This window comes from Limanda limanda, chromosome 1 (genome assembly GCF_963576545.1).
Source record: "Limanda limanda chromosome 1, fLimLim1.1, whole genome shotgun sequence".
In the NCBI taxonomy this organism is placed as follows: Eukaryota; Metazoa; Chordata; class Actinopteri; order Pleuronectiformes; family Pleuronectidae; genus Limanda; species Limanda limanda.
Window position 1 is genome coordinate 14,492,004 of NC_083636.1, and position 23,106 is coordinate 14,515,109.

A 23,106-nucleotide genomic window follows, 5' to 3' on the forward strand; every position below is an offset into this window, starting at 1 on the left:
CTCCTCCTTCTCCTCTTCCTCCTACTCCTCTTCATTGCCTCTTACTCCTTTCATCCTCCTAATTCTCATCTCCTCTTCGTCTCCTCTTCCTCCTCCTTATCTTCTTCTTCCTCCTCCTTCTCCTCTTCCTCCTACTCCTCTTCATTGCGTCTTACTCCTTTCATCCTCCTAATTCTCTTCTCCTCTTCTTCTCCTCTTCTTCTCCACTTCTTCCTCTTCCTCTTCTTCTTCTCCTCTTCCTCCTCCTCCTCCTCTTTCTCCTTCTCTTCTTCTTCCTCCTCTTCTCCTTCTTCTCTTCGATCTCCTCTTCCTCCTCCTCCTTTTCTACGCATCTTACTCCTCTTCATCCCCCTACTTCTCTTCATCTCCTCTTCCTCCTCCTACTTCTCTTCTTCCTCCTCCCCTCTCTCCTCCTCCTCTTCTTCCTCCTCCTCCCCTCTTTCCTCCTCCTCTACCTCCTCCTCCTCCGGCTCAGCCCCACCCTGTTTGTTGTCTCAAGTCAAAACCTGAAGAAACTTTATGAATCGACGTTTCGAAATAAAGTGACAATGAGCGGGGGACGGGGCTGCGAGTGCAACCCGCTGGATTAACACACACACACACACACACACACACACACACACACACACACACACACACACACACACACACACACACACACACACACACACACAGATCTGCTGGGGACATTCTTCTACATGTTCGATTCCCTGTGATGTGACTGGAACCAGGACGATGGGTGAAAACGTTATCATGGAGATGGACTCGCTGTCTGACAAGGAGGAGACGGACGGAGACCCCGAGTTTGGCATGATAGACGAGGAAATCGGTGAGAGAACTACTTTGTGTAGCGCAAGAGTGGGTGGGTGGGCGTGTGTGTGTGTGTAGTATGTAGCATGTTGACAGTGTGACGTTTTGATCCTGTGTACCTTCTGGAGTTACACACGTGTACATGGACAACTAGACTTGCCTTTAAGTAAACATAGTACACGTGCATATAGTACAAGTATACAGTGGTATAGTAGTATAATAGTGTATGAGCAGTATAAGCTGCTTTTCAATGCGAAACCAGATTCGTAATACTACTTGTATTGTTGTTATTGTGTAATGGAATGTAGTCTAACTGCAACTGACTCTAAAGTCCTTGTCCTCAAAATGATAGACGCTGTATGTGTCAAAGTAAGGAGTGCAATACTTTCCTATATACAATAAACTAAATTAAAGTTCATGCTTCTTAATATTACTTTAGTAAATGTGGATGATTATGGTCTTTTTGGGCTTTAAATGTGACACTCATCAAATCTGTGAAGATTTTAAATCATCCTCCTCATGGTATCTCTAAAGGTTGGCCATGTGTACATAGTTTATATAGTTTATAATCTATAATTTGTGTCCTTGCAAACCTATGGTATCTTCAGGGGTTGAGTATTTAATTTTCTATTCTTACACTTCATAGTGTTTATTAGAGTTTTCACTCCAGTGGATTTACTACCTCTGCTAAGAAGGTTATGTTTTCACCCCTGTTTGCTTGTCTGAAGGGTGTGGTGTGGGTCTGGGAAAATCACATCAGATTTTGGTGCAGATCCAGGAAATTCTTTCAACTCCTTTCCAGATTTTGACAGTTTTCCCAGAGTAAATCATGGATCTTGATAAGAAAAGAACCGGATATATTTGGGGAATGAATATTTATGAGTGTGTGTAATTTAGTGCAGCTTGATGGAATTGAAGGATTTTAGTTTAAAAAATGTGCAGTTTATGTTCCTGTGAGGATTAAACATTTGCATAAAATACATATCCTACTGTATGATCATTATATGTAGTATGTTGCAGTTAAATAAAATTGCATGTGTAACGTAAGAGAATGCTCACATACTGGATATAATAATCTATAATAAACCACAAACCTGCAGCAGACTCTTACCCACACATGCAACTTTAACCTACAACAACATATCACATATAGCTTTGGAATTATATCGGTTCTTTTGACATATTAAATTGGGTCTTTCAAAAAGGCCTTGTACAGAAATGTATTACGTACATGAGGAAAAGTCGTCAAAGTTCAACTCCTGTACGAGTTCTGATCACATTGCCAAAGCTTCATCCTGCTCCTCAGTTTGATCCACAGCTCTGAGCCCATAAAGAATCAGATACAGTGCACATTAATAAACATTGAACCGAACACAACACTCTGTAATTGGCTCCAGGGACCCGGTCACATGTCCACTTTGTCCATCTGGTAATTCATCATTGACTATAACACTGACATAACCCACTTTTCTGCCTCTGCTTTATCTTTTGCTTTCTGGTACATTCTATGTCGTTGGTTATTTTACTAACGTCATCGTTTTTATTTCACAACAACAAACACCGTTCCCACCACCAGGAAACCCTTCTGTGTTGTTTATCTTTCATAGGCTTAATAAATCAGAAGTTGGTGATTAAATAAACTGAGCTGTGAGTGCTGGAGTCTGAGTCCTGGCCTCCATGTCCGTGTAACAGAGCGGCTGTGCTCAACAACTGTGGGGGTGTGGTTGCTCACATTTTTCACATGGCACAAGCTTGCGCCACAGTTTCCACAGCATCGAAATCAGCTCTTAATCATCGGTTAATCAAACTCCACAACACATGTTAAATTCTCATTTATTTTTACAGAGGAAGCGTTATTCCGCATTCCTCCTGCGTTCTTTTGTGTCTTGCATTCCTCACAAGCCACATCTTCACTGTGTGTGTGTGTTGAAGCATGTGAAAAGAGCCGGTGTCAGAGGCCGCCCCTTACATTACAGTGTCAGTAGTTGCCTGTGTATTTTAAACACGTCTCGGTATGTTCGCTCCTTCGTGTCTGTCTCCTCAGAGCGACTTCCACTCTGATGTTGCAACTCGTTTCTTACTCACTCACACACTAATGCTCCTTTGGGTTCACATTGATAGTTGCGAGTGAAACGGAAAAGCTCCTGATCAGGTGGAAATCCCCGCTGCTTTTCAACCAGACCACAGAGGGCACTGCTAAAATGCACTCTGCCTAATGGGGCCCGATGAATTATAGATGTTCACACTTTGCGGCAACAATAATAAAGAAAAGTGGCTCAAACGATGCTCATATTTAATGATTTGCTCAATGGAAATTCCAGATGGAACTTTTTTTTTTCGCAAAGCAGGAAATTCCTCGACATAGAGAAAGAATCCTGCCAAGAAAAGAAAGAAAGAGGAGTCTGTCTTTACACAGATCAGACAATTGTATAGCTCATATTATATCTCACTTTTCAATCGACCATTCAGAGCGCTTTACACAACAAGCCACATGCATTCACCCATTCACACACACATTCATACATGGCACTTCTTCTATCACACACACTGCTGGTACACCCAGGGCCAAGCCACACCCAGTGCCCCCCCTCCCCCCTTTACTCATATTAACTGCTTAACCACAACCTCTGCTGGAAGCTTTGTTTGGAAATGTGTGACCTGTGGTACAGTTTGCAAAAAAATGCAAAACATACAATTCTAGGTGGCATCTGTTATGACTGTACAGAGACCTCAGTGGTTGTGTCTGAGCCAGAGGAAGACATCACAATAGAGTTTTACCAACTGTCATAAAATGCCCCCAAGTTAGTTTTAGAAAAGAATTTCCTGTCAGAGGGCATGAAGGACACTCGGCTGCGAGGGGCCTTGAACTTGACATGTTTGAATGTGACACCCTGAGTTCAGGTAAGACGTGTTTGATAAACCGTAACGCTGCGAAAAAGACAAATGTACAAAATCAAGTTTTTAGTGTTGTGTGGTGTTTTGCGAGTGTTGTTACGAAGGATTACTCTCTTCAGAGGAAGTGAGGGCGAGTGGGTTGTGGCATGAGAGCAGATTTTTATCAGCGACAGCCAAGGTTTTTTTCAAGAGCATCAAACCTGCTGGCACGATTTAGGCCACAGCCAGAGGTTGTGAAACAGTGGGAACTTTTACCATCCAGTCAATAACTTAAACACTTGTTATTCCTTAGTATTGCAAACACTGCCCTGTTGCTCAAAATCTTTTTACTTTCTGGTTGAACATTCCTAAAGGGAGGTGCCAGCGCAAAGCTGACAAACTAATATGTCACACAACAACACAAGTAACTTCCATCGTCTCAAACCCGATCAAACTACACAGACGGGACATTTTTGTGTGAAGAGCTTCTCAGGTTGGCTCTCTCTTTAATTCACAAACACAGATGCTGTTTTTTATTTTCTAATACATAATCCTGTTAATTCAGAAAAACAGAGCAGAGCAGTATTTTGTCAAATGAATACACATCCGTATGCTATAAGGTGAAGAAAGACTCCTGACGCTCCTGACAGAGACAGAACAGTTCAGCCTGGTTGGACACGTTGTGAAGGGGAAGTCAAATAAGTTCAGTTTCCTGGTGGCGTTACTATGGCTGCTGTTTTGAAAACAGCATCTGTCTTCAGTTTGTTTTCTCATCGGGTTCCCCTTCAAATGGAAATATTACAGCACTTTCCATATTGGATGATGTAGCATCTGTCTTTCTGCTCCCACAGTGTAATGCTATGAGGACAGTTGTTTTAGTGTGGATGTGGTCGGTGGAGGGAATCCTCAACACTGCAGTGGTCAGGGTTTGGACGGCAGGAGGTGGGGAGATGTCTCTTTGTTTTGTTCCCAGGGAGGAGTGTAGCACTGTGGTGAGTGGGCCACTGTCTGCAAGCAATTAAAAAGCAGCCAGAACAACAAGATGTGGAGGGAAACAGGCCTGGAACAGCAGAGTCACTGGTTCAATCCTTCAGGCTGTTTTTGAAAATGAGTAACAGGCTGCTCTGCCTCAGTGAGCAGGGAGAACACTAAAGGTCCAGAGTGTAGGATTCACAGGGGTCAGCAGAAATGTCAAATATTAATCATAATTAAGTTCTTAACTATCACAGACTGTGTGAAAACATGGACGACATGACAGCTCCCCAGAAGTGAAGCCAAATCCTCTTGATCCCCTGGTGGCTGACTGCAGTATAGGTCATAAACCCCTACGCCCTCATATAAGTGGATGGGACATGAGCCACATTAAAGGTTAAATGACTGATGATTGGTTGAGAGTGTTTATCCGTGTGACCTCTGAGGGCCGGTTCACACCCCTATCACTACTGTGCAAGATGGTTGCACCCTTATGTGAGATATTTTAGTTTTATCTTTGTGCAACAGGAGGAAGTGGAGACATCCATCTTTATATTGTCTTTTGACACTTAAGGTTATATCTGAAGCCACTGTAGTTGGTTGCAATCTGCAACTTCTCAATTTGATGCCACTAAATCCCACTAAAGCACTAATATGGTGGTGGTCAGTTTCAGGTCAGAGAGATACACAGCTTCAGCTGAACTGCAGTTAAGTGGCACTTAAACTCAGTGTCTGATGATGTAACCTCATAAGGTGTGTTCCACACAGATGATTCCGAGAAGAGTCGCACAATAATAATATGCTTTTCAGAAAACAGTCATTTGTTTCAGCAGCTCGTATAGAAGTGAGAAATACAACTGGTGTGCTTTATCATTTATACTCCAATGTGTGGGTCATTTTACTCCCACAATTTCTTTTAAATTATTGATTTACTAAATAAATATGAATAAAACCACACTTTTCATATACACACACACACACACAAACAAATATACATCTATATTTTATTTATCAGTACATGAAGATATTTACTGATTTATCTGTGAGAACAAGTTGACATTATTAACCTGTTATTAGTAATTATAAGGCTCCGGTTTGGGTTAATTTTATTGTATTTTCTCACTTCTGTGTCACATCTGTTTCTCTTTTTCAGTTTATCCAGAGGAGTTTTTACCGACATATCATTCGATTAAAGAAGGATCCAGAATCACCAAAACACGACTGGTGAGTTAATGATTGCTGTAATGAAGTTGTCATAGAGACCAGGGGTTGCTTGCGTCTTACAAATATCAATAACCTTTATTTTTATACTGTAAATGTCAGTTATAGTGAGGTTACTGATCCTTTGGGGCGCAGTTGTCAGATGACTGCACAAAACACTGCGCAATATGATATGCCAATAAAGTCATGTATATGCCTGCAGGACTTTTATTAAGGCTCAGAGGAGAGAGAGAGAGAGAGAGAGAGATTGACAGAGAGAGACAGAGAGAGAGAGAGAAAGAGAGACAGAGAGAGAAAGAGAGCGACAAAGGGTGGGGATTGCTTTGTTTGTTGACTTCCTATTTCTCCTGCATGGCCCACATCACATCACAGGTGGAAGGGGCTGGTCAAGGTCGGTATAAATCCCTGTGCTCAGTCTTTCCTGCACACTGGCCCCTTACTCCTCCCTCCGCTCAACATGTACGACATCATGGAGGAGGAGGTGTACGAGTTCCAGGATGCAGAACTGCCTGACGTGCCCTGTTTCTGTCCCCAGGCCGAGTTCAACGACAAACCCGACTCCTTGTTCTTCAACGATGGCGCACGGCGAATCGATTTCATCCTGGTGTACGAGGACGAGGACAAGAAGGAGTTTGAGAAGAGGCACACGTTCCAGAGACGCAAGGTAGGTCTGACTCGATGCTGTGTGTCATGTTAAACCTGCAGGTGTGTTAAATGTTACAAGTCGTGCTCCTACCAAAATCTATCAGAATTCATGTTTTCTTTATTTAGAATTAAATACAAATTTGATCCAGAATAACTTGCTCACTCTTCATTTCAGGATTTTTTAAATTTACTACTTACTGATGTACAGTAGAGAGATGATGGGACTTGTTGTGGGGAGAGAGCGGCGGTGGGAATAAACATTCACAGTCCGACTCAAACCACGGATGTGAGATAATGTAGTCAAAGCTTCAAATCGCTGGAACCCTAAAAAACCACAATATAACAATAATTCCAATTAATTATTGAATCTTAAATGTGAGTTTTTAGATACAGATTTAGTCGCAAATGATTTAACATATTTTAAAAAATTTAATAATGGAGATATGACTTTTTTTCAATAGATCCGTGTAATTCTCTCACTGTTAAAATTAATTATGACTTGAATAAATGGTTAAACATAATTTCCTTTGTCTACATAGTCAAGTGTATTGACTCTTGACTATTTGTTCAGGGTGTTTTTATTTGCACCAGGATGACAGTGAGTCCCTGACTATAAAATTAACTACCCACGATTCAGGGCGACGCTCAAAGACCTTTTGTTATCCAGGAAATTGAACCTGGTTTGTTTTCCAGTGCAATTGTCCTGGACTCAACATACATATCAGCTAGGACATGACAAGTACAGCTACTGTTTAGAGCTCAAATCGTATATCACAAAATCTATTTATCTATCTAAATCTATCTATGTAACATTCCAGACATTTTTGTTTTTTACACATGACAAATTTAAATGTCAGAAATCCATACAGGGATTAATGTGCACAGACAAAGAACAATGAGACATGAGCTGACATCCACAGGTGTGTTGTTTGTTGCTACCTGCGTCTTTCACAATAGGTGCACGGTGATGTGCAATAAGACTCTTTGGAAATACTGTTGATCCCCAGACCTTAGTTACCTTCAGTGTTGCAACTGAAATGCAGACGGCGTCGCCTGGAGGCTGAAAAACATAATTCCTTGATTCTTTACTGTAAAAGTAGAGAAAGGAAAAATGAAGTGGGTGAAGAGAGATGACGTAGAAACTGGAAAAGAACGAGCCGGAGAGAGTCAGAGCGATCCCTGGTTCACAATCATCACGGAGCCAGAATAAATCCAGAGGTGGATGAGGAGCTGAACCCCCCCCCCCTCACTCCGTCCCACTCTGCCCTCAAATTCTCTCCTGACTGCACCGCGGGTGTGGTTCAGTTTTCATGGAGTTGTTTGCGTAAAATGATAGTGTGTTTACTTATTGGTTTATATTCTGTTGTGTTTGTCTAAATTTCCTCGTGCCTATCGGTATTGCCTGCGCGTCATGAAAACCGGTTTTGACACACAGCAAATTTGTATTTGAGATCAAAGTTTCCAAGAAGGAAGATTAATAAAATAGGCTGAATTAATAATGCTATGTGAAAATGTATTAAGAATGATCTCAACTTATCAAATAGGGTTTCCTGAATTGTATGGAGGCTTTTTTTCCTGAATATTTACACATGAACGAAACATATAAATATTACACATACGTTCAGTTCTGTGTAGCCTGCTTTAAGGCTGCGTAACAGTTTGAAAGTGGATCCTGGGTTCTGTCATAATAAACCACCAGCTAGATCCTGCTCAGACATGTTGGCTGTATTTTCAGTCATGGGGCTTATGTACAGTGTAAATACTGACTATGCTGTGTGCAAATGGAAACAGAAAATGTCCAAATAAGACTTCTTTACTCTGAAATTAGCTTAAAGCTAATGTAATATTTGATAAATATAACATGCACAGAAATGTTCTGCGGTATGTTTACATTAAACACAGGCAAAATATCCACCATCTGATATAGATGAAAGGAGTTTTTGTGTAGTAACTCAATAATGGACAAAGTGGAGAAGTATAAAACAAACTTCTCATTGAAACCTTTCTCTGTGTTTTCCTCTGCAGAGGCGACGGGAGTACTTCGAGGCCAGCTTGATGAAGATGGGGATAGAACTGGAGGCCACACGTTCTGTGAGTCGATGTTTGAACTCTCGTTTCACCTTCATCTTTCCCTCCTTTGGACTAAACCCTTTGTCCTGCAGGTCATAGATGAGAAACTGACGTTCATCAAGGTCCACATGCCGTGGGACGTGCTGTGCACCTACGCTGAGGTGCTGCACATCAAGCTGCCCATCCAGCCCAACGACCTGTCCTCCCACCCCTCGCCGTGGCGCTTTTTCTCCTTCATCACCAAACACTTCTACCCCAACGAGGAGCTGATCAGGGACGAGACAGAGTACTTCACGGCCCCCTTCGAGAAAGACCGCCTGGAGTATTTCTACATAAAGGACCAAGACGTCTTCTTCACTCCGTCCATGAGGAGCAGGATGGCAAGTTGTCCCGTGTTGCTGCTGTCTTAATGAAGTAATAACTTCTGCAACCAATCGGATGAGAGAAACAACTTGATCAACAGATTAATTAGATGAACCAATCACGCTTTTCATTCGTTTTTTATATTTGGGAATGACATTGGTCTTTGGTTCTCTGGTGTGTCCATCCAGTATTTGCATCTATGCAGTTATTACTGGTTATATAATAGAAGATATTAAAAGATATACAAAAATGTTGGTTCAACTGGGTGACGGATATGTAAATTGTATTTCTTTTTTCAGGCGTATTACATCCTGAGTCGAGCTCCCTATGAAATACGAGGAAGTATAAAGAAGTTTGGCATCAGCAAACTGTTGGATGGCGGCGTGTACAAAGCTGCGTATCCCCTCCATGACGCAAGTGGCACCATTTTCTTCTTCTTCTTCCGTAGCTAAATTCAAATAGTTTATATATTTTAAAATGCACAGTTCCTTTGAGTTATTTCTCCTTGTGGGTTGTTACAGTGCAGGTTCAACGTCAAGTCCACCGAGCAGGGCTGCCCCAACGAGAGATACCTGCTCTACGAAGAGTGGGCTCATCCCAAAAGCTTCTACAAGATGCAGCCGCTTGACCTGATCAGGTGAGCGCGAGGTTTTTTATGTTCCCCTCACAGAGAAATACTTTCATGACAGTATTTGAATTCCAGTAGGTGTCATTTAAAAAATGTTTTTATTTGCCCACAGGAAGTATTACGGAGAGAAGATTGGTATTTACTTTGCCTGGTTGGGTTTCTACACGGTCATGCTCGCTCTGGCTGCTGTCGTGGGACTGGGCTGTTTCATCTTTGGATACAAGACTCAAGAATCCAGCACTTGGAGGTTTGTTTCTTCATTAACATTTTAAAGATAATTTACATGCACTCATCATATATTTTAACCTCATCATACATTATTATTACAGTCAGTAGAAAGTGTCAACGTTCCTTCAGCACTTTGTCAAATCTCAGTCCTCATCGGTAGAGGGAGTTAGCTCGGTTGTCATAGAGATGTCATGTGACCAACGTATCAAAGTCACGTGACTCAAACTGTACTATACTCAAACAGCAAACTGTAACTGCCAATGATTATTGTTAATGTAAGGATAATTAATTGTGTTATTAAAGTACAACTCCCCACGTAAACAACCTGTTTATATATTTGCTGCACAATCATGTTATTTCTGTACAAATGCTTTGTGTTGTCGTCTTTCTGTTGTTTTGCAGTAAAGAGGTGTGCGACCCTGCGATTGGAGGAAAAATAGTGATGTGTCCACAGTGCGACAGGTTCTGCAATTACTGGAGGTTAAACTCCACATGTGAAGCTTCAAAAGTGAGTGGGAGTTTATTTCATTGGAGTTCATGTAGAGTAAAGTTAATTAAACAAAAACAAAAATGTGGATGTTGTTTGTTTGTGAGGATCAGTTTTAAATTCAAACTGCTCACGTGTTCTTGCACGAAACAGTTACATGGTTCTTTACATATTCAAATGTGTGCGGCTGCTGTTCATCTCCAGAGACAACAGTCTGGTTCAGAGCTGATTTGCATGTCAGCCTGATTGAAATGTTTTTTTTCTATCTTTTCAGAAACTGTGTATATTTGATAACTTTGGGACCATGGTGTTTGCAGTTTTCATGTCGATCTGGGGTAAGTTTTATTTAAGAATTACAAGATAGTTATTTTAATCTTTTAAAAAAATCTCGCAAATCAGATTCCTGGTTAAACCCAAACTGTTTCTATTGCTTTTAATTTGAACTAATCATTATCTTAATGGCAAAATCATCTTTTTTTACGCACAATTTACTGCACAAGTGAAGGTCAACAAAATACTGTGAATATTGTTTCATTATGTGTGTCTTTGTTTCCCTGCTGTTTTTCTCTTTTCTCTGCTCCTCTTCTTGTTCCGGGCGCAGTGACGTTATTCCTGGAGTTTTGGAAGCGTTACCAGGCGGAGCTGGAATACCAGTGGGACACTGTGGAGTTTCTGGAGCAGGAGGAGCCGGCTCGTCCCGAGTACGAGGCCAAGTGTATCTATGAGAGGAAAAATCCTGTCACAGGGGTAAAACACAATCACACACACAGAATAATCTCATAGTCAGATATTGTTTTGTGTGAAAATATGGATTCAAACAGCTTTTTTCCTAAACTATTTTACTATAATGACTTAAAGTTGTGTTTTGTTGTGTTCTTGTTAAAACTCAGTATTTCATAATGTTTGTTTGTGATTTAGGTGAAAGAAAAAGTTCCCTTTACGACCTGTGGACGATGTTTTCGGGTGTCGCTAGGAATCGGGACAGTTCTATTCTGGGTAATGTCATTTAATAGCATTTTCCATGACGATTCATTGATTAAAAATAGAATATGTTTGTAATTATAGGAAAAATTGTAATTCCTTTGAAATTATAGGTCCAGTTTAAATCAGCGTGAATATAAATGTTACTTATTTGTCACTTGAAACATAACTCTCCATATATATTCTAGTATATATGGTCAATATAATGTCTCTACCTTGTGTATGTAAAGTGCCTTTAGATGATGTACGTTAAGAATTGACAGCGTACAAATACAATTGAGTTGATTTTAATATATTGAATTAAATGCTTTTGTTTTAAGCAAAAAATACTTCTTATATTCTTATTCAATTTCATTTGTTAATTATTTTACCTATAATTAGTAACAATTCCATTTCTCTTTCCTGGAAATCGATTGAAAGTAATTCTGTAACCTATTCAAACATTGATCCATATCCAAGCAATATTTTTCAATTCAGACATTAATCTGTGTTACTGCATCCTTGTCCTTTAGATTCTGTTGATCCTGGCGTCCATTGCGGCCATCATCGTGTACCGCCTGGCCGTCTTCTTCACCTTCTCCAGCAAATATAGAAACGAGGACATGAAGACGTTGGAGCCTCTGAAGGAGTACGTGACGCCTCAGATGGCTACGTCCATCACAGCCTCCCTCATCAGCTTTGTAGTTATCATGATCCTCAATATTCTCTATGAGCGCGTCGCCATCTGGATCACCAACTTCGGTCAGTCTGACATGTGCCTCTGCTCTGTTTGTACTCGTCTGTGGTGTGATCCTAATCTCTGCATCTCCCACCCGACAACAGAACTCCCCCGGACCAAGACGGATTACGAGAACAGCTTAACCCTGAAGATGTTCCTCTTTCAGTTTGTCAACTATTACTCCTCGTGTTTCTACATCGCCTTCGCCAAGGGGAAAGCAGTCAGCTATCCCGGGAAGCCTGTTTATCTTCTGGGAATGTACAGGAACGAGGAGGTATTGTTTGTCCATCTGGGTGTTTCACATTGAACTTAGACGCTTGTTATTTCTGACTCTGAACCTGAGCCTCGTCCCTGCAGTGTGACCCGGGCGGTTGTTTGATCGAGCTGACGACTCAGCTCTCCATCATCATGACGGGGAAAGCCGTCTGGAACAACATCCAGGAAGTCCTGATGCCGTACGTCGCCAAAATCTTTCTACTTGAATATAAAACAGGCGACAAAAAATACAAAACACAGGGACAACTTACAGATGAAGCACGTTGCTATGACGATAAGCATAAGTTAATTTCCTGATTGCTATGGCAGATTATTAAACCTGTAGTAAAGAAAAGTAATTCGGAGATTTTGAGAATAAGATTGCCATTTATTTCGAGAAAGATATTTCGGAATATTGTGAGAATTAAGTCGTAAAACTTTTTTTTTCTCATAATATTTAGATTTTATTCTTGTAATATTATGACTTTATTCGTGTAACATTAAGGTCACTGGTTAGCAGGCTAATCGTACATCGCCGCTCCTTCTTCTGTCTGAGTCACTGTTGTATGATCTCGTCCAACCAACAGGTGGGTGAAGAATTTGATTTCCCGGTACTGCACCCGTGTGGCCTCAGAGAAGGTGGTTCCTCGCTGGGAGCAGGACTACCAGCTCCAGGCCGTCTCAAAGCTCGGACTCTTCCATGAATATCTTGAAATGGGTGAGAGGACTTCTTCACTTCCTTCATTTGAAACATTACTGTTCTCAAACTCAAACTTCACCTCCACTTAACTGTTGCAGTGAAAACTACTTGAGCATAAGTATCTAGTTATTTATATCTCTGTTTAAATGATCGTACCAGACAGTATGTGTGTGTCTTCATTTCTCAGCATGTCTGCCACTATGAGATGGTTGAGAAACCTGCAGAAGGTATTTTAATGCCACAGTGATCTGGGTATAGTTGATCCAGGATTCACAAAACCAGGATCTTATCCAGGATCCTGAAACTCGAATAAGCTGTTGCACAAACGAATACCAGGATTCAAGTGTGCATGTAAAAACACACAGCTTGTTATTATATGACACTGTTGTTTCTGCAACAAGTATTTGCTCAGGCACATATAAATGGATTACACCCTACGTAGTGAATTAGTTCGAAAGAACATACGAGGGAATTTATATACACTATTGATTAATTGACAGTTTTTAATCAATAAACAAATCCTGGGTAATCAAAAGTTTATATATTTTTCTCTCACAGTCATCCAGTTTGGCTTTGTGACCTTGTTCGTGGCGTCCTTCCCTCTGGCTCCGGTCCTGGCTCTGGCCAACAACCTGTTTGAGATCCGGGTCGACGCCTGGAAAATCACCACGCAGTTTCGCCGCATCATGCCGGAGAAGGCTCAGGATATAGGAGCCTGGCAGCCCATTCTTCAGGGTATCGCCATCTTGGCTGTCGCAACAAACGTGAGTCACTGTTTATACCAAGTTATTCGTTTATTAGATGCAATTCTAAAAGGAAAAAAATAGGATCTAAATAATAACAAAAAAGGCATTAACTCAGAGTGTTGCAATTACTCCTTTCACCACATGTACTCTGCATCCTGGTGTCTCTGCAGGCCATGATCATCGCCTTCACCTCAGACATGATTCCTCGCCTGGTCTACTACTGGTCCTTCTCTGTGTACCCGTACGGAGATCACTATAACCACACCATGGAGGGCTACATCCACAGCTCGCTGTCCATATTCAACACCAACGATTTCTCCAACTCCAGCAGACCCATCGCAGAGAACAACTCCAACATCACCACCTGCAGGTACGAAGACTTACCGCTCAATCGTCAAATTATAAAGAGAAACCTACATGTCTTAGGTTTAACTCGAAATATCATATTTTTAAAAAATAAATCTGAAATTATTTCTTGAACTATTAAAATAATTTTTACATTGAGATTATATTCCACTTAATTTCAAAGATATTATTAATAGTGTTGATATCATGAATTGTTTCCTTAATACATATATAACATAACACACTTATATTGACGTATATAGAGTGAAATATATGGACAAAATACAGCATTTTCGAAGACGTAAAAATTAGACGGTCATTCCAATAGATGACTGGTGTCAGGAGGAGTCATGCTTCTTTGTTTTATCTTTTTTAGGTATCGTGATTTCCGTTATCCTCCGGGTCACAACAGACAGTACGAGTACAACATCTACTACTGGCATGTGATCGCAGCAAAAATGGCTTTTATAATTGTTCTAGAGGTGAGTTTAAACATAACAGGAAATCTGAAATATTCCTGGAATTTCAAAACAATTTCAACCCATGAATGTTTATATTTTTCAGGATTTCTTTTGATTAATGTGCTATCAAAAGCAGCGTTCATGTGGTTCATGAAAGAATCAGTCATATAATTCAGATTACAGCTCAAACTGCTTTCATGTTGTCTTTCTTATTTTTCTTTGTCTTGTTTTGTTTTGTGTGGATTAACTCCTGTGTATTTAATTAAAGCTCATTGTAACTTTCTTTAGATAAGGGACATAGAAATAAAGTTTCATCATCAGTAGTAGTGTAATCTCAATAGAGATGTCGTCTTTTTCCCTCGCAGCACATCGTTTACCTCACCAAGTTCATCCTGTCCTACGTGATCCCGGACATCCCGTACGCTGTCAAAGAGCAGATCAAGCGAGAGAAGTACCTGACCCAGGTCATCCTGCACGAGACCAACCTGAAGCTGGTGACCAAGCGTCTGAAGCCGCACAGCGACGATGTCATCAAGCCAACAGGCACCAAAGGGGAAAAGGAGGAGCTCGAACTGGATTTTTGACGTGACTGCTCGGCAAGACTTTAAATAAGGAACGTACTTTTGTCACGGAAGATGTGCCGCAGCCAGTAGGACAGAGGATGTTTTTTTTTTTTAAAGGGGCTGTTGGACAAAAAGGAGAAACCACTGGGATTGTCTGCTCTTCATCTCTAAACCACTGTCTCACATTTCGGACTCCAGTTTCATCCACGGCACCTTCTGCTGCAACGTGTTAAAGTTTTAAACGATGTGCTTGAAAGCTTGTCGGTCGACCCACTGCAACGCTGTCCTAAAATATCAGTATTAATTGACACAAAACATGTTAAACCTTTGAAAACAATGTTGAAAATGCCCTTGTTTTACACTAGCATCCCTGTAGATAGAACAAAATTGTTGTAGTGATTTGTCGGTAAAAGGGCCCAAACTGCCACCCGGCGCTAAGCAACGGTGAGCGTCTTTAATGGCTTCTCTTTTTTTGTTTGTCAAATGCAGTTGTAACCTTCCCATCCAGTGCTCATGCTGTTTCATGGAAAGTGCACATGAACCCATCTGAGTGTTTTCAGGAGCAGCGTTGGTGCATTGAAGCAGTGGAAAGTGATAATGCTTTTTTGCACATAAAAACCTTGTCAGTCAGTGGTCAGTCAAGTTTTTCTCTGTAATTTTAAGGGCTCACTATCAAGTGGGTTAGAGTGCTGTGAGTGAAGTCGGACTCTTTATCCACAGGCTCACTTGTACTGTTCTGCTTAGCACATGTTAGTGTCCCAGTCTGGGATACCACCGTGCCAATCAAGATTTGTCGGGACCCAACACAAAACTGATTTCAGTTTCGGGTCACCTGGGCTACTTAATCTTTTTACCTGCATAACCCTAACCCTAACCCGCCTTTAAACTGGGGAAACATTAGGCACGGGTTAGGTTCAGATCAAAATCAGAGTTGGGCTCTGGGAGAAAATTGCATCCCAAGCCGCGCTAGCCCCTAACCATGATGAAAAAGTCCCAGCCTTTGTAAATTGCCTATTTGTATCTTTCGCTGGTTTAACTCTGGTTTAAATCTGAAATTACGCCACTGTAGTAATTAAACCTTCTCCTGTGTCATTGCTGATTTCTTCAGACCGTTACCACTGCTGTTCTACTTTCTGGCCTTTAGATTTGAACAATGCCACTATAAACACCATGTATGTAAACAGTATCATATACCAGAAATACAGTATCTGATGATGCATATGTCTGTTGTTTTAGTGTTTTATACTGTGCCAATAAATTGTTTTATAAAACATTTCCCTTGTGTTTCTAAATAGTTACGTTACAGCCAAACAGTGACAGCAGTCTCCACTGGAGGACAGCAAAAAACGACGTTTCTACATGCTGGTCAAGTTTTCTTTTACTTCAAGTCTCACCTCATTTGAGAAAATCTGTTAAATCTGTGTGATTAGTGCGTTAAATGTACTCTGTGTTTAATTTCACTTCAGGAGCCGACAACAACAACAAGACAACATTAGTGTTTCTTTTCTCAGTTTAGAATGATGCTCAGAAAAATATGTGTTCTATATTCTGGTGACATTACACTGAAGTCAGCCTTATGTTATCTACTAATGGAATATGTTTATGTAATTGTTGTAAACATGGATATAAACAGAAAATCTCACCTAACCTTAATAAAATAATAAATTCCTGAATGACAGGTCGATATATATAATTAGTAAGAGTCAACTGGTCTTTGGCACAATTTGTATTTGAAATGACAAAAAAGGAAGCAAGTTCTTGCACCTTTTATTACATTATAGCTTATCTGACCAGGTTCCTTATGTCCTGTGTGAGCCCAGATGTTCAGTTTTCCAACGTGTCACATGTTGGTGAGGATGACATCATCATCTTCATGCTCCTGATCCTATAACTCACCTGGACAAGCCTGACAGCACTTCCTGGTTTTATTGTATAGTTAATTAATGTCATAGAGTGAGTTTCTTCATTCACCAATAGATGCATATTTATGCAAAGTGTATTGATTTATTATTTATTGCTTTTATCATTGTACTGTAACCTCACACTTTTATAATGGATTTTAGTTTCCTTATCAATATATTAATACCACTTTAATAATTCAAAAAATGGTTTAATCTGTGTTACTCTCTTGCTAAATCTGTAGAATTTAAAACTAAAATTTTTATAAAAAAGTAGTGTTTTCCAGACATCATACATTTTTCTGTATGTTGCTAGTATACTTTTGATCAGGCAGGTGTTTGGCTGCCCTCAGGACGTCATAGAAACACGACTCTGGGTCCGTTCACACTCACATGTGCGCCCACTGTGTGCGTGTCTGAGCTGAAGCAGTTCGAAGGATCAGTTTCAGACACTTTCTTGTGATTGTGTGATATTAAATCTGAGTTTGTTCACGATGAGTGCTCAGATCACGTGTGTCGGCTGGGTGAAGAGAGGCGTCTCCAAGGAAACCCCGGACAAAGTGAGTAGCTAGCGACGAGCTAACGTTAGCTACAGGCTAATTTGTCAACATGGCAGCTTCACTGTTGTTTTAGTCATTTGAAACCAGGGTTTCCCCCAGTGCTGTATAGGCCTGGCGGGCTTATAAGTTAAGTCAGCAGTGCAACTCAAAAAGATATCAAAGCATCTATTTAACCTCTTTTCAAAATAAAAAAGTTAGGTGTGCATATTAAACAAAGTGCAACATGTTTAGAGTATAAGAAACAATGGTGTCCAGCTCAAAATCCGACTCACCACCCCCCCCCGCGGGTGCCTTCTAGCCATCCTACCACCAGGCTTAGAAAGTTTTCTGGGGGAAACCCTGTGAAACACAAACTAAAATGACTTCTGCTTCGTTTTGAAATCTAGAACAAGTGTAGTTTTAATGTCAGATACACAGAAACAGAGGTAAAACATGGAAAGTGACAAAAATGACCAGAGACATGTTCAGAAGAATTATAAACATCTCGTAGTTACTGGAGTCATTTTATTAAGTTATTAACAATAAGTGCAATGTGTCTTTTTCTGACAAAGGTCACCTTTTATTCCATAATCATTACTTCCCTCAGTTGTGGGGGTTTTAAATGACTGTATACAGACCTGTTAAACTGAATTATTTTAAATCAAACTGGACATTTAAATACGTACTTTATTGGTTTCAGTTAGTAAAGAAAGGTCACAAGTTAATCATACAGATAATGTTCCAGCAACAGGTTCCATAGTAGACTGAGGTCATTCCAATGAAGTCAAAATTAAACCTTCCCTCTGCTCCCTTGTCTAATACTCATAGTTATAAATATGTACAATACGATTTATCTATAAAAAAAAAAAAAAAAAATGCAATGAAAACTTCTTCATGTTTGAGCAACTTTCATTTGACTCCTCCTCAGGTTGAGTTGAGTAAAGAGGAGCTGGAGCGCATCATCAATGAAGCTAAACAGGACTTAGGGTACGTTGGGCTGGAAAACACTCATCACCTCAGTTTGTGAATATGTATTTAAATGTCAGGAGCTAAAACGCTGGCAATGAAAATGAAAGTAGAGTTGCAACAATCAGAAACTGATGTCAAGTTGTTTTTATTCTACTCCTGTTAATCAGGGATCTAGCAGCGGAGGAAGAGGAGGATGATGATGATGAAGGTTTGCCACCAGAGCCGAGTGCTGATGAGATCGCAGCCGAAGTAGCTGAAGTTCCAAAGGACGAGAACGAAGACGGAAGAGAGGAAGACGATGATCTGGCGGAGTACGGCCTGGATAGATACGATGAAGAAGATTCAGGTGAGTCGGTGTTTGTGCACCACATAGATGTATTACTGCTTTTTGCTGTCCTAAGTTATTTCTTCTTATTGTCTTTCACCACTTAATATGTGTCTGACCTGGCATCTACTGTTTGTCCGTCTTTAATTTAGCGACGGCTAATCTTGGCGACAGTCTGGCTGGACTCACAGTGTTCAGCTGTAATGAGGAGGATCCTTACATCACCATTAAAGATACAGTGAGTTCCCACAGTGCTTCCATCCATAAAAATTCAGTAAACTTATGAAAAGGTGTCTTAAAGAAAACCAGTTGTTATACCGAAGGAGTGGTTTGGATTTACCTTGCTTATTGTTGTTTCTCCTTCTTCCCTCTAGGACCAGTACGAGCGAGAAGATTTCCAAATCAAGCCCAACGACAATCTCATCCTGTCGGGCAGAGCCGAGAAGGACTGCTGCAACCTGGAGATCCACAGTAAACATCTTCATCTGTGATATGACAGTGGCACAAGAAAATAATGAATTTATCGAAATATGCGTTTAACACTTGGTGTCTTGTTTTATAGTTTATAACTCAGAGGAGGAATCTCTGTATGTGCATCATGATATCCTGCTGCCGGCTTATCCACTGTGTGTGGAGTGGCTCAACTTTGACCCAACTCCTGGAGAAGGAACAGGTAAGCACAGCCTAGAGTCCTATACTTCACTCTGATGAATATCTGTCCTTTACAGGTTTTAATCTTTTGGATGGATTTCTCTCGCTAAATATTGAAAGTAGCTTAAGAGATTTCCTGATTAAATCAACATTTAGAAATAACTCTGTGCTGTGTGTCCTCCCTGTAGGAAACTACGCCGCCGTGGGCAACATGACTTCTCAGATAGACGTGTGGGACCTGGATGTTGTGGATTGTCTGGAGCCAGTTTTCTCTCTGGGGAGCAAGAAAGCATCAAAGAAGAAAAAGAAAGGGAAGAAGGTACGAACCTGTTCAGTGTCTCTGAATGATCCACAAGCATCTGCATCACAAGAGAGAGTGACCTGGGTGTAGTCTGAATATTCAAAATTGTCAAGAAACATTCCAAGGATATCACTTGATTTTAAATATACATGTCAAATGTTTTTTAGGACTTTAATATATTTTCTTTAAATGAAAAGTGATTCTCAAAATGAACTTGTTTTCACGATATGTCTTCCGACCGAAAGTGTTAATTGTTGTTCTAAATGTTTCTATGTGCTGCTGTTCTTGGTGAAAACAGGGTGGAGCAGAGCCTGTAGAGGGACACACAGATGCAGTGCTGGATTTATCCTGGAACAAACTGACCAGGTCAGTTCTCCGAGGCCTGGGAACATTCACTGATGTGTTTTCTTTCAATACTGGAAAAAGTTAAATCCTCTGCACACTCAAATTTATTGTAATCATTCAAACAAAAACACCTTCTCTTACTCAGGACTGTGTTGGCCAGTGGATCAGCAGACAACACTATTATCTTGTGGGATCTGTCTCAGGGCAAACCAGCCACAACTCTGAGCAGACAGACAGATAAGGTATTTCATTTTGAAAAAGAACACTGTGATGCACTGTGGTTATTGGGTTCGGCAGCCTCAGAATCTGCAGCTTCTACAAACAAAATGTTTTGTCCTTCAGGTTCAGACGATATCGTTCCACCCGTTTGAGCCCCAGACTCTGATAGCAGGATCATATGACAAGTAAGCGTCATCTCGTTTCATCAGTAGTTTATTGAATGGAATACATATTGTACACAAAGTTTTACATCCACAGTTGTTTCAAGATTCAACACTAAAATATGTTCTCTTTTAAGGACTGTGGTCCTGTACGACTGCCGCAGTCCAGACACCAGCTATCGAACCTGGAGGTTTAGTGGTCAAGTGGAGCGTGTGGTCTGGAACCACTTCTCACCCTGCAACTTCCTGGTAGGGGCTCAAATCCTCCTGCTGGATCCGGAAGAAAACAAACCTTTTAAGACATTGAGGATTCTCAAGTTTCCTCTCAGACTTGAATAGAATAAATCCATTTTTTAAACCTCATATTCATTCATACATTTTGAAGGCACTTCTGATTAATAGTAATAATCATTCAAAAGCTAAACCACAGTAACAACAAGCTTCAGGTTGGATGCAACTATTGGCTGTAAATAGTAATTATGCCACAAATTGCATTTATAAACCAAGCTGGTGCATCACTGGTCCTTAGTCAACACAACTTGTTTCTACTTCTTTTTGTCTGGTTGACCTCTGAGAAGCTCAGTGGACAAATGTTAACTGTGCTTGTGTTTGTGTTTCAGGCGAGCACAGAAGACGGCTTCGTCTACTGTCTGGACGCACGCTCCGATAAACCTGTTTTCACACTGAAGGCTCATGATGAAGAGGTGTCCGGTAGGTACAAGGGTGTATGTGTGTGTTAGATGATCAAAGTGCTAAATGTGTTTATTATCAAAACCTTGTTTCTTAAGTTCCAGTTCTTGCATCAATGCAGTTTTTCGTAAATGTAATATCACAAATGCTTTTGCACAGTGCTGAGTTACCACAGTGGATTAAGTTTAAGTTGAGCAGGGCTGATTGGACAGTCTAACAGATTTATTGATGGTGAGCTTACATTGACTGTACAATGAAAAATATAATCATATCATCGCAACATTTCTGCAGGGTTGGACCTCAGCAGCCAGATTAAAGGATGTCTGGTCACATCGTCGGCCGACAAACACGTTAAAGTTTGGGACATTTTGGGAAACAAACCCAATCTGGTGCATACAAGGGACATGAAAATGGTAAAAACTTATACAATATGAAGATCTCTCTATCTCTCTCTGTTTTGGAGGTATGATAATGTTAGTTAAAGGTATCATAATGCTGATCTTCCTCACCTGTGAACAGGGAGTGCTGTTCTGTGCATCGTGTTGCCCTGATCAGCCGTTCGTCTATGCGTTTGGAGGACAGAGGGATGGCTTGAGGGTTTGGAATATCAGTGATGTTGCAGCAGGTACTGTTGTCTCTTAACATTTCTGTTTTTTTCTTGGATTTATTCTGTGCGTTGAACTACGATAAAAACTTTAATGATTTGTTGCTTAATTCATAAGTTTTCACTTTTTCCTCTAGTGGCTGAGGTGTTTGGTAGCCGAGAGCGCTTGGTGCTGAACACAGGAAGTCAGGCCTCCAGCAGCGCAGCCGCAGCAGAGATGGACGTCTCCTAGGCTGCTGCCTGCAAACACTGATAAATATGAGCTTCCCTGGAAAGTCACCAAGCTGCTCCGCTTGTCGCTGTGTTCCTCGTAGTGCTGCAGGAAAAGGATCAACTGAAGCTGAAACACGTGGCCAGAGTGAAACTGGGGCCAAGACGTTCCAAAGACTTTGAAATTTGTTCACTTAGAATGTTCTTATATTCATACAGGTGAATATTTCCACTAAAATGTGCAGGCAAGGATTCAGATATTTGTATTTCTGTTTGAATTGTTTATTTGATTTCCCGACAGTTTTCCTTGACTTGTACAGATGTGCAAATAATATTCCAAGTTTTCACAAAGTATACAGGAAACTGGGTTATAACTTCTAATATCCAACATGTATGTTCATCAAAATACATTTAAAAATGAAATATTAATAGAAGCTAGTGTACAAAGATCTGTGCACAAACATGGACTGTTCAAAATACTTCGTCATCAATAAATACAGTTTTAAATGTATAAACCTCATGTTACTCCAGTACTGTCTTCTCCAGGTATTATCCACCTCCCTGTGGAGTAACAGGAACATAATCCTGTCATGGGGTCACATGGATTAACCTGATTTGCCGCCGGTGCATATTTGTTTTAATTCGTGCTCTTGGAGTCTTGATTTATAAAGATTCTAACAATATACTGTGCATACCCTGCAACTGAAACTGAACAGTACAGTGTCTTTAATGTGATTTCAGGCAGTTTGGTGTTTGAAACTCACAATAAATGTATTTTGTGTTTTTGAGCAGCATAGAACTAGATTTACTGACATATTTTAACTTAATGAAAATCATAAGATCAAGCACTTTGCATATATTTCCCCGTAGAATATACCGCCCCTGGATCCCATTATATTATCAGTATAATAGTACTTTTCCATTATACCATCAATATAAAAGTATATTATAGGTAAATAGTACATTGGTGTATAGTGTATTATATGTATAAAACTATAAAGCAGTAGATTAGTTTATTAAATAGAAAAGTAGAATTAATGGTGTCTTTCATTTTCTCTGAGATGGTCTCTCGTATAATGGAACTGTTGTGATTGAGTCTTGGCACAAACACGGACCCATTTCAGTGA

The 23,106-nt window shown here is 40.4% G+C and overlaps 2 protein-coding genes across 2 annotated transcripts; both read left to right on the plus strand.

Annotated features, from left to right (window-relative positions):
- Nucleotides 1–685: 685 nt before the first annotated feature.
- On the plus strand, nt 686–16,340 carry ano6 (anoctamin 6). The gene is made up of 20 exons (XM_061071032.1): nt 686–829; nt 5,810–5,880; nt 6,413–6,541; nt 8,548–8,613; nt 8,685–8,972; nt 9,255–9,368; nt 9,477–9,592; nt 9,696–9,830; nt 10,214–10,319; nt 10,573–10,633; nt 10,900–11,045; nt 11,217–11,294; nt 11,792–12,020; nt 12,102–12,271; nt 12,355–12,452; nt 12,840–12,970; nt 13,511–13,716; nt 13,869–14,068; nt 14,420–14,525; nt 14,870–16,340. Exons 1-20 carry the CDS (start codon nt 736–738, stop codon nt 15,086–15,088), a joined length of 2,763 nt encoding a protein of 920 aa, XP_060927015.1. The 5' UTR covers nt 686–735; the 3' UTR covers nt 15,089–16,340.
- A 1,012-nt stretch (nt 16,341–17,352) lies between these two features.
- Nucleotides 17,353–22,682, plus strand: pwp1 (PWP1 homolog, endonuclein). The gene is made up of 15 exons (XM_061070710.1): nt 17,353–17,525; nt 18,433–18,491; nt 18,641–18,819; nt 18,951–19,036; nt 19,173–19,269; nt 19,361–19,471; nt 19,638–19,768; nt 20,049–20,116; nt 20,241–20,337; nt 20,438–20,499; nt 20,613–20,724; nt 21,096–21,186; nt 21,457–21,578; nt 21,685–21,790; nt 21,907–22,682. Exons 1-15 carry the CDS (start codon nt 17,460–17,462, stop codon nt 21,999–22,001), a joined length of 1,482 nt encoding a protein of 493 aa, XP_060926693.1. The 5' UTR covers nt 17,353–17,459; the 3' UTR covers nt 22,002–22,682.
- The last annotated feature ends 424 nt before the right edge of the window (nt 22,683–23,106 follow it).